Consider the following 12611-nt stretch of genomic DNA (forward strand, 5'->3'; position numbering starts at 1 on the left):
TTCTGTGTACCGGATGGCACCAAGGAAAGGGACTTATTATACAGGGATTGTCCAGCTTCTTCTGCACTTCAGATGGACATGGGTTGGCCTCATTGTCTCAGTTGAAGATGAAAAAAACTTTGTACAGAACCTTGCGCCTTTGCTTTATCAGAATAGCATTTGTATTGCCTTCCTGGAAAAGGATAACAAATACGTGTCTGAATTCCGGGAAGATTTCATTGAAAGCATTTATAAAATAAAGGAAGTGCTTGTATTAAGTAAAGCCAATGTGATTATTCTCAGTGGGACACAACTGTTTCAGATTGCTTTAGCATTAATCTTACATACTTCTGAACTATCCACAAGGATCTATATACCAAAGGTTTGGATCGTGCCACCTGAATGGAGATTTCCTTTCTTGCCCTCAAGGAAAGTAATCGGTGAAAACATTTTTCATGGTGCCTTGTCCATCACACCCCACAAAACTGCGGCGCCAAGATTCCAGGAGTTCCTTTTTACCTTGACGCCTGACAAGTCACTTATGGATTTTATCCACTTCCATTTTGATGACACACTCTATTGCTCTCTTCTCAATGCAGATCAATTCCAGAAAGAAAAATGTGCAGAAGAGGGGAATCTAGAGGTCCTTTATTTGGGAGGTATGAGTGGTGAGAGTTACAATATCTATAATGCAGTGTATGCTATAGCAAATTCTCTACATGTGATATACCTCTCCAGAGAAAAAGCAAAACTGCTTAAAGGGAAATCCGAATATCTGAATGTTCAGCCATGGCAGGTAAAAAAATCACTGTAATTTATTGGTGAAAAATCATATTGAAGTGATGGATGGAAATATTTAGCAAAGTTATTACTAGGAAACCTTTGAGTTAAAATAAAAGGATGATGATGATGTTGATGGACACAGAAGCACATGTTATTTTGTTCTAAATTTGTATATAAATATAGAAATGTAGGAGTTCCAGCCATTCTGCAAGTTAATTTAAGATTAAAATTCACAGGTAAAATATCAACATAATTTAACAGATGGATACCAATTTAACTATATACTTAAAAAATGAATGGCCCTGTCCCATGGGCCTATTGCTACAGTGGGATGAACACCCCACTGTTGGAAAAGGCCCAGCAGTAGATGGAGTAGTACACCGCCATGATAGTGCCAGTAAGTGGGTTGCAGGGGTATGTTGCAAGCAAAGAGGGGAAGGGCAGGGAGGTTTGGGGTCATATCACAGGGGCAGGACACTGGATCAAAGGTGCATTCCTGCACCACTGCCATGCACCACAGTCCGATCTCCTCCCCTTTTTCCTGTCCCTTCCCTTTTCTCTCATATTCATCTGGTGCAGGTCTGAGCAGATCTATAGGCCTTGACAGGGCCTATGGAGAGGTACAGGAAATGACTTTTTGATAGCCTCCCCATCATAGTATGCAGCACACACCTCTATGGCACAACTGCATGCTACAGTTTGTTAGGGGATAGGATTGGGCTGTAAGAAATCTTGGTTAGCAGGTTATAGCCAAGTAACTCGCATGGCCCATGTTATCCACAGATTCAGAATCCGCAAAATTGATCATCTGCGGATTCTGGGCCGAGAAGGTTCAACCTGTACCTTTTGGAGGTGATGGGAGCTGTGCTGCGTGTACTTCATCATCCACAGATTTTGACACCCATGGGGGTTCTGGGAAGAGATACTGGCGGATACAGAGGGCTCCTCTGTATCGCTTTTTATTTTTAAAAAATCAGAACCAACAGAGACCAGTTATTGATGAAGGATTCTACTTGTTCATACCCATCCCTTAAAGTGAAATATTTGGTCACCTTTGATAGTTCTGCAATATTCCATCTAGCAACTCCTTGAATGGTGGACTGGAATTGTCTTGTCAGTTATTTGCAGTTGGATTTTTTTGTAGCATATTTGCAGAACCCCTAAACAAAAATTTCCCCATTCTTCAATATCAGGAAATAGCTGAAATTTTCTGAGTCAATGTACACCAAGATGAATGCTTTTTTCCCCTCCAGCAGGTGCATGATATAGAAATTATTCACAACAATGATCCCTATGTGAGTCTTTATAAACCATTTGTTCCAATTTGAAGCCTCCTTCCATTCATCCAAACCCAACGTCCAATCCCATCTACCGTCCATCGTTTGTTCTGACCTGCTTGCTGTTGCTTCTCCAAGCATGTGGCTGTGGCAGCATAAAGCTGGAAAGGAAGGATGTCACTGTCTGAGCTTCCCATACCCCTCCAATATCTGGATCTCTGGTTTGCAACATCATCTAGCAAAGGAAGCTGGGCTTAGTTCAACCCAGTGCCAGTGTTTCATGTCTTAGTGGCATGGTGCCAGCAAAGAGCATGACTTCAAACTGACAAGATGGTACAGCACATCACCTGGATTCTATTCTGATAGAATTCACAAATGCTGTAATAAAATACTGATAAAGGATTGAATAAGTACTGTATAGAGATCATATAGATTCCATTTCAGGTAGCTAATATCATTCTCTTTCCATTTAGCTCCACTCTGTATTAAAAAACCTCCACTTTAACAATGGAGCTGGGCAGGAAATATTTTTTGAGAAGAGAGACTTGTCATTTGGGTATGACGTCCTCAATTGGGTCTGTTCAGCCAATAAATCACGTCCTTTGTCCTGGGCTGTTGGAGAGATTCTCCCAAGTAAAAGGTTTGCCATCAGAGAGGATCGGATTATATGGAATAGGCGATTAAAAGAGGTACAAACAAGTTGAATTTCTCTATTCCAAATGTGAAATGATCAGGAGTAAAATGGTCCCTTCGCCTGATATATCTTTCAAAGAAACTGTGGGGAAAGTGGGAGCAAATTGGATTCTGCTCATAACACTCAGAGAATTATTTTCCTTTTAAACTAACATCAGTTATATATCCTAAGCCTTTTATCCCAGCCTTAACATTGTGTTTTAAAATTCAAAAGTATAGGTAATATAAACAGACTTATATTGGGACACATAAGCCTGGGATGCATAAAGAACAGGTGTAAAAGTCCAGTACTGAGATGCACTTGACTGGGGCACAGTTTTCCAGGGTGCAATGATTCTGTCACTCACAAACACAGACACACAGACAATATGCAATATCTGCATCCCTTCATCTAATCAGTTGATTATTTCCCCACCACCACCAAACTCAAATGTTTCTACTCAGTCCTCACTTTTTAAACTGTTGATCACTCTCTCTTTATTCACTGTTTGCTCCAAGTCTCTGTGATTCTTTTCTCAGCTGGTAGACACATCATGGGGCACTATTTCTAACTTCTCCTTGGAGCAGGCAGGCCTAACATAGGGCCCAATCCTATACAGCCCTACTGCTGACACAAAGCTCAAGTGCCTACGCTTGATGTTGCAAGTGTGCCATGGCACCCAGTGAGAAGGGGCCACTGGCACTGGGCCAGCGCCAGTTGATGTTGGGCCTCAACACTGTTTGGAGGGCCAGCCAGCACTCCTGCAGTGCCTGCAAGTAGTAAGATTTTGTGGGGAGGGGGTAGTTGAGGTGGCATGGGGTGGGGAGAAGTTGGGGCAGGGGAAGAGCTATCCCAGGAGGGTATGGAACTGGCAGAGTTCTTATTCTCTGTTTGGGGCTGCAAAACCTGACACAGAGGCTTTCAAGCCAGTGCTGGCAAAATAGCTGGGGCAGACTTGAGAAGCCTCATTGTGGGACCTGGGGCTTCCCCCGAGGAGACCTCCGGTGGTGCCGCTGGATGCAACTGTGGCCCATTATTGTGCCTCTGCCAGGGATAGGATTGGGCTGACAGTACACTATCAAATGCTGCCCTGACTCAGCTCTGTACAAGTCATCCAAAAATTTTTTGAGAGAAAACGGACATCCAGCTCCTGACCTCGTTCTGAAGCATTCCTATTCCGCAAAACAGGACGTGTGGGACATGCTAGCATATAACAAACTTCCAGTATTATTTAAAAGGATTGCACAAGGAAGCAGAGAAGTGAGGGAACAAGGAAGAAAATTGCTGCCTTCCATAGTCTATTTGACCACTTCTTTTTTTCACCATTAGACACCTCCTCCTTCCAGATGTGTTGAGAGCTGCCATCTTGGACACAGCAAAAGAGTTCAGGAGGGGAAACCGATTTGTTGCTATGACTGTACAGCATGCCCAGAAGACATGATTTCTAATTGGACGGGTAAGAGAGTGGCTGGAATGGCTGGGCAGCATTTTCAAATATATGTCAATGGTGACATTTCTGAAACACTCTTTCATCTAGATTCCTGGTGAGAGAACACCTCAAACTATTTTTGATCATGATACACAAGTGGGGCACAGGAAATGCTTAGACTGAGCTTGTCATTCCACTCTGGTCTTTCCAATGTGCATGCAACTATGATAGCAGGAAAGAATGTTGTCATAATTGACGAGAGAATTAAGTGGTTCTGAATCTACTGCCCAGTTATATGACTGCCTTGTTAGCTGTTTTGCTTGTGTAAGTCGAAAGAGACTCCTGGCGGCACATCATGGCCAGGAAGGAGAACAAGATCTTAGCATGCAAGGCTTCTTCCAACATCCTCCCCTGCCACATATCTACCTGCTCCAGAGTAGGTTTATTGGCCCATTCCTGCCAGCCATGGATTTCCCACCTTCTGCACCAGCAGTCATGAGCCACCAGCTATTAGTGTGGCACAAGGTTCAACAGCATAAGGCCCTGATAGGATTGGTCCATTAATTTCACAGCAGATAACACTGCACATAGCAGAGCTACCAACGTTTTTTTTTTCCTTTCAGATGCAGCTCATTGTATTCCATGCCCAGAAGATCAGCATCCAAACCAGAATCACAATCATTGTATTCCCAAGGTTATCTCCTTCCTCTCCTGCCAAGAGTCATTGGGGATCGTTTTGGTTTCCCTTGCAATTTCCTTTGCTGTGATTACATGTCTGGTGATGCAAACCTTCCTCAAGAACTGGGATACTCCCATTGTCAAAGCCAACAACCAGAACCTCACCTGTGTCCTCCTCATTTCTATCTTCCTTTGCTACTTTGCTTCCCTGCTATTTATTGGCAAACCTGGGAAGCCGTCCTGCCTTCTCCGGCAAACAGGTTTCAGCATTATTTTTTCTGTGGCCATTTCCTGCATCTTGGCAAAAACAAGCATGGTGATCCTGGCTTTCATGGCCACCAAGCCAGGCAGCAGGATAAGGAAATGGCTAGGGCAGAAAGTAGCCTACTCCATTGTTCTTTCCTGCTCTTCCATTCAAGCAGGTCTCTGTATTACCTGGATGTCAATCTCTCCTCCATTTCCAGATGCTGACATGTATTCAGAGACAGGGCAAATCCTAGTGGAATGTAATGAAGGGTCTCCTTTCATGTTCTACTGTGTCCTGGGCTACATGGGTTTTCTGGCCACCATCAGCTTCACTGTCGCTTTCCTAGCCAGAAAACTACCAGATGCTTTCAATGAAGCCAAGTTCATCACCTTCAGCATGCTGGTCTTTTGCAGTGTATGGATTTCCTTTCTTCCAGCTTATCTCAGCACTAAGGGGAAAACTGTTGTGGCAGTGGAAGTGTTTGCCATCTTGGCCTCCAACACTGGGCTCTTAGCTTGCATCTTTTTCCCAAAATGTTATGTTATTATTCTGAGATCTGATCTCAACACCAAGAAAATGCTAACAGAGAAGAGGAATTAAAAGTGGTGTGATTTGCTGTGTTCTCCAATATTCCTCTGATATTTCTTGCCTTGAAATTAATCCAGGCTATTTGCTCTTTCTTTAGGGTGGTAGAAAGCTTAGGGTTAGTGCTGCGAATTTAGCATGGGGTGAGGAAATGTGAATTCCGTATATTTAAATCATGGAATGGTATTTTTAAAGCCTAGGCAAGCTGCCATGTAACATTTGAATTAAGCCAAGATCCACAGTCCCTCTTTGAAGAAAATGAGCAAACCAAAAGTTGTTTCCAAGGAGAGGAAGTAGTTTCTGGAGGCCATTCTGTGGCCTGTGCAGGCCAATAGAGTGAGTTGCCAGCCCAGTGCAACCCAGGATGGGCCTCCAAAGGCATCAAGGAAAGTCATTGGGGGAGCCTTTGGAGTCATCCATATGGACCCTCTGGTTTCATGGATAGTTAAATCCATGGAGATGGAACCGAAAAATGTGGAGGTTCCACGGTATGTACATACTTGAAATCAAATCCCATTGGATACATTGGGGCTTACTTCAGAGTAAATATGCATGGGATTCTGCTGTTAGATACATTACAAGGTTGTTGTTGTTGGGACTGCATCAAGATAACACATATGAAGCCCTTAGCAAACTCTGAAAATACTATAGAAATGCTAACTGTTATGATTAGGTTACAAAGAAATATCAACATTCTGTTTGGATTTTAAAATGTGAAGAAGGGATCGTGGTGAGAGTGAGGAGGAAGAAGGGTGAAAAGGGAATTTTTTTCCACCTTGGTTATATTACGTAAATGATACATTTGATTTGGCCAGATGAGCTGGCACAATAATGCTGCTGTGACCCTTTGGGTTGGTGATGAGAGGCTTTGCTGATCATTGACTGACTGGAGTCTTAAGTCAGGGGGACACCTGTGTGATCATCCAGATCCCCTGGGGTAGGCAGACAGCTAGAGCGGTTTTCCCTGTTTAGGTCCTGCATGCTCTGGGGGTTTAATTTAGTGCCTTGCTGCAAATTTTACATTGTTAAATGTTTAATAAAGTGGACTTTAAGCCTAAAGCCTTGATTTTGCATGCTTTATTGGGGATGTATGGGTAAGAGCAAATGTAAAGTTTGTTCTTCATGTCCTGCAGTGGAAAAAGGGTTTTGTGCATCTTCTTCTTCTACTTATATGTACAAAAGGCCTTTGCTTAGTTTTAGTTTGAAACGGATGTTTGTGGACCAAACTATTTAACCAGTAATTTCTTTCTTTGAAAGATTCTAATAAAAACTAATAAATTGTTTAGAAGAGACTGACAATGTGTGGCAGGCGAGAATTCTACCACTGACCCACAAATGCTTTTTTCTTTCTTTCAAAAAGAGCTGAATATTTATTACATCTCCAAAGTCACAGACAATGCCAAGATCTAAAACTTCAAATATTTAAGTTCAAGTGTATTTTTTAAAAAAATCACTCAACAATTTTCTAGCCCTCATTAATCTTAAAAATAATGGAAAACACTGGTTATTAAACTTAGATAGTAGAGATGTTCTGGGAGAAGTACCTAATGTTCCATAGTCCAGCAGAAAGTGTAGCTGCCACTCATGAACCTGTGCAGTCAATTGGGCCTGAAGAAGAAGTCACAGAGGCATTGAAACAAATGAAGCCAGGCAGTTGGTCTTTCTCCTGCTGGCACTGGGCCTGGCACCAACCTGCAGTGTTGGTGCTCCCTACTCTCCAGGTGCCATAAATATGCTTTACGGCACGTTTATGGCACCCAGTGCCAACTCTAGGAAAGTATAGGATTGGGACCTAAGTTGCCTTGAAGTTTTATTCACAAAGGTAGGGTACAACATCAATGTATTGAGAAATGAAGGGTGCAATCCTTCCTCTTTTGTGTATTGTAATGTGATATGTGTTTTGTGTATTGTGTCATGGGTGTTTTTTTCATATTTGTTTCTGGAAAACAATAAAAAATTTAATACAAGCAGAAATTAAGGGTGCAATCTTATCCTTCACTGGAACAGGCAAGCCAAGAGGCTTGCGCCATATCCAGCGCAGGATAGGGGCCAGAATCGGCTCAGCCAGAGGCAAGGGGAAATTTTTCCCCTTTCCCCTGGGCAAGGAGCCCTGGCCCCTATGGGTCTCCTCAGATCCGTGTGACGCAAGTTCAAGGAGAGCAGAGCAACTTCAAGGAGCAGGGCCAACTTTTAGAAGCAGTAGGGCCAACCCATCCAATGAAGTGTGGGCCTCAGGCAGTAGGCTGCAGACTGGAGCTTAGGACAGCATCTTTGCCTGCTTGCTTCCACTGCTTTTCTTTCTCTGTCTGTTTCCTGCACTTGAAAAAGAAGAGGAAGAATGAGAGGACAAGGAAATGAGGGGAGAAGAGTGCTGAGCTAGAACATTGCAGATGGGAGGAGCACCTTGTTGAGTAAAGGGGGGGTCTGAAGATGTACAGTTAGGAAAGAAGATCTACTCAACAATGCTTGATCCATTTCGCTGGATGGTGTTTATTTATGCTCGACAAATAGTTTAAGTAACAAGTTCCATTATTTGTATGTGTAATGAGAATTATCCCTCTCCTTTGGCACTATATACAATCAAAGACAAAAAATGTAATCATTACATGTTGGCAACCTTCAGTCTCAGAAGACTATGGTATCGCGCTCTGGATGGTGGTTCTGGCACAGCGTCTAGTGTGGCTGAAAAGGCCAATTTGGGAGTGACAATCCCTTCCACACTGGGAGCAAGTGCAGTCTGTCCCTGGTCTGTCTCCCTGGCTATGGGCCTTCCTTCTTTGCCTCTTTGCCTCAGACTGTTGGCCAAGTGTCTCTTCAAACTGGGAAAGGCCATGCTGCACAGCCTGCCTCCAAGCAGGCCACTCAGAGGCCAGGGTTTCCCACCTGTTGAGGTCCATTCCTAAGGCCTTCAGATCCCTCTTGCAGATGTCCTTTTATCATAGCTGTGGTCTACCTGTAGGGCGCTTTCCTTGCACGAGTTCTCCATAGAGGAGATCCTTTGGGATCCGGCCATCATCCATTCTCACAACATGACCAAGCCAACGCAGGCGTTTCTGTTTCAGCAGTTCATACATGCTAGGGATTCCAGCACGTTCCAGGACTGTGTTGTTTGGAACTTTGTCCTGACAGGTGATGCCGAGGATGCGTCGGAGGCAGCGCATGTGGAATGCGTTCAGTTTCCTCTCCTGTTGTGAGCGAAGAGATTGAAGGGATTGAAGGGATTGAGGTGCACCATTGCAAAGTGCTTTATGGCACTATCAGCATCTAAATATTGGTGATTGGTGACCACAAATGGTCTTACTTACATCAGAGCTAAAAGCTCCCATGATGTGACATTGTTTGCATGTCTAATAAGCATGGAACTGTTCAAGACGAGGCTCTTCGAAAGCCAGTTAGGAGTAGAGAGCAGTTGTTCCAAAAAACCAAATGTCATCCCTCCTTCTTTCACTTTCTCTTACTTGAATTTATCTATCATTCCCGTGCACAACTTATGTTTGTCTCATTGTCTTAGCAGAGATTCTTAATGATTGTAAATCATTGTGTATGTGGTCCTAATGACAGTGCAGGAAATATTTTATCTGAATTTAAGTACTACCAATCTCATTGCAGCAAGAATTTTCAACATCAACAGCATGTCCTGTCCTTGATTTTTGCAATTCAGGAGATCAATCAGAATCCCAGACTCTTGCCCAATGTTACCCTGGGATTTCACATCTATGACAACCTGTTTAACTCATGGAGTACGTATGAGAGTGCCTTGAGTCTACTGTTCACACAGCAAAGGAATATAACCAACTACAAGTGTGATAGAAAAAAACATGTGTTGTCTGTTATTGGAGGGCTTACTGAAGAGACTTCCATCCAGCTGGCCCCAATTACCAATGTCTACAAGATTCCTCAGGTACATTACTGATCTTCCTCAATGCCTTTCCATTTAATGATGCTCATTGGATTACATGCAAATTAAATAACTGTGTTGAGACCCACTAAGTGGGTTGCGAGTCAATTTCAGATGGGTCCTCATTCATTTCAATGTGTATTTTATTTTTAATAGACTTGATGCTACCATGGAATGTGACTGTATTTGGGGAAATATGACAGATGTGTACTTTTAACAGACTGCTATGTATATGCTTTCAACAATGATCATCAATGGGGCTTATTCCCAGGTCAGTGTGGATAGGATTGGAGCCTTTGGGATGTTTGGGGAACTTTTTTAAAAAAACTGCTTGGGATAGTTTCTTATTTTACCCCTCAGTTCAGAATGCCTGGGACTGTAGCCTTCCAAGAAAACTTTCTCTATATGCATCAGAATGACAGGAAGAGAGAAAAAAACGTGTTTTTACCAAATTTCACAATATTCTTCTTCTGCTGATCCATAAAACATCAATTCCCTGGAATAGGGAAGACAGGATAGACCATTAACAGATGTAAAGGTAGCAGATTGGACTGGAGCAGGGAACATATGAAATCATTGTCTGTGTTTTAATATTAGAGTGGAACACTTATGACCTCATAGTATCCCACAATCAAAACGTAGCTTCTCAATGAGCAGCACCAGATCCAGCTTGGGGCGTTATGTGGTAGAAAACAGAAATTAGAAATCAGGAATACAGAAATCAGGAAAAGAGAAATATTGTAAGACAATATTTCTGAGATACTGTGGCTCTGCCCTGTGAGAAATATTCCACTGGGCAAGACTTCATGGGACAGTACTAAGTCATATCCTTCCGCTCACTGCTCTTTGGATACAAGCCATTTTTGTTAGGTATGGAATTGTTTCATATAATGAACTAATTATCTGTAGCAACTTAACCTCTAAGGATCATGTCCTTAAAAGCTCCTATGGCTCTTGATGAGAACATGTGCTTCAGAAATGCCATTGTGCACTCTGCTACATTTTTTGTGGACTGGAGTATATCAGCCTGCAGTAGACTTGGGGGGAAAAAAGGTAATGAGCAATTGAGTCAAAAATTACATGGAAAAGAACCTTGGCAGTCTTCAATATTTCCTAAAGATACCATTTAATTTTTAATTTTTTTAATTTTTTTTTGTACAGTGTCAAGTGAGGGTTTGAAAGATTATGTGTAGGGGGAACTATTGGAATGCATGGAGTTGCAATGGCAAGAGAGAAAACCGAGTTGGCTGAAGGTGAAACACTTTGAGGTTCAGGGTCTTGATTTGGTGATCATCTGCTTCACCGTTACCTTTATGCCTCCCAAAATACTCTGTTATCGTTGACAATAAAGCAAAAGTGAGAAAGGCAATGTCACTCTGCATTCTCTCTTATCCAAAGAGAACTAAACCAGAAGTTCTTTTCCTGGAATACCTTACAACCTGTGAAAACGGGAGAGCATAGTATTGGCAGCATGAAGTTGCAATGGAAATTGCAATGGAAATAGAAACACATGGAAGCAATAACAAAATCAGCATACCAAAATTTGTACAGACGAGAGGAAGTCAAGCATAGCTTTCTGTCTCATGCACATTTGTGGGGAAGGAACAGATATGGTCGCATACTGCATCAACCTCTCCAGTTCCATTTCTCAAAGAAGTCCATTTTTAAGTTTTTTACTCCGTTGAGATCCCTGCATTATATAGAACTATTTTTTCTACTTCTTTTTGCTCTGTGAAAAGGAAACCCAGAGATCAACTGACTGCACCTCTCAGAAGAGATGAATGAGACAGAAATAACTGAATTTGTCCTCATTGGATTTTCTGGCCGACCAAAAACAAGGATGGCGCTAGCAGTTTTCATAACCATCATGTATTTGGTGACTATAGTTGCAAATGGACTAATTACTTTGGTGGTCATATCTGAGTCCAGGTTCCACAATCCCATGTACTTCTTCCTTTGCAATCTATCCATCATTGATATCTGTCTCTGTACAACTTCTGTTCCACAAGCCATTGCCAACTGTATGGTGGACAGGCCTGTCATGTCTTTTGCTAGGTGTTACACTCAAATGTATGCCGGTATATACTTTGGATCCACTGAATGTTTCCTCCTGGCAGTCATGGCTTATGACCGATATGTCGCCATCTCCAATCCACTACATTATACCATTGTCATGAACTGGAGAGTTTGCATCCTCTTGGCTTTGGGGACATGGCTTTTGGCCTTCTTATTTGCTATAGTTCCCTGGATTGCAAACCCAGCCCAGGTCTGTGAACATAATGAGATAGATCATATCTCTTGTGAGCTCACAGCTTTCATGAAGCTGATCTGCTCAAACATGGCTAGGAGTCAGCTGATGTTGAATCTCAACAGTACTACCATAGTTCTCTTTCCCTTCTGCTTCATTCTCTTTTCCTATTTGCACATCATTGTGGCCATTCTGAGAATCCACTCAGCTGGTGGTAGATGGAAAGCCTTTTCTACCTGTGGATCTCACCTGGCTGTGGTAGTCGTGTTCTTTGGAAACTGTATAGTCACCTACATCAAACCTCTATCAAAAGATGGCCAAGATAGTGGCAAAATTCTTTCTGTCATTAATGGAGTAGTAGTACCCACGGTAAATCCTTTAATCTATACATTGAGAAACCAGGAAGTGAAGTCTGCATTAAAACAACTGACAAGAAAGAAACTGTGATGCATAAATGTTCTGTGTTTCTACTGATGTATCAGGTTCAAATCCTATGCAACATTCCTGCTCTGAAATTTGGATAGGATTGGATGCTTATGTCTTTTTTCTAGTCAATATTTTTCTTGTTTTCTATATATATTTATATGGTTTTCAGGATAATGTTTTCTCAAACTGTGGAGTGGGACCTGATTGTTGGTGGGTCATGAAACTGAAAATGTGATAGCTGACAAGGAAAATGTATAGGGCCCAATGGAAACTGAACTGCAATGAGTATTTACTCAGGAGTAGGTGCCTCAGTCCACTTTGAAGGTCAGGCCAAGTAGAATGGTTCTTATCCAACAAATGCAGCGCCCCCCCCCTGCAAAAAAAAAAA

The 12611-nt window shown here is 42.3% G+C and overlaps 1 protein-coding gene across 1 annotated transcript; it reads left to right on the plus strand.

The window, feature by feature from the left end:
• Positions 1-11326: 11326 nt before the first annotated feature.
• Positions 11327-12244, plus strand: LOC136652711 (olfactory receptor 2A12-like). Its single transcript, XM_066629632.1, has one exon. The coding sequence runs from the start codon at positions 11327-11329 to the stop codon at positions 12242-12244; it is 918 nt and encodes a 305-aa protein (XP_066485729.1).
• Positions 12245-12611: the final 367 nt, after the last annotated feature.

The sequence above is a fragment of the Tiliqua scincoides genome, chromosome 5 (assembly GCF_035046505.1).
Source record: "Tiliqua scincoides isolate rTilSci1 chromosome 5, rTilSci1.hap2, whole genome shotgun sequence".
NCBI lineage: Eukaryota > Metazoa > Chordata > Lepidosauria > Squamata > Scincidae > Tiliqua > Tiliqua scincoides.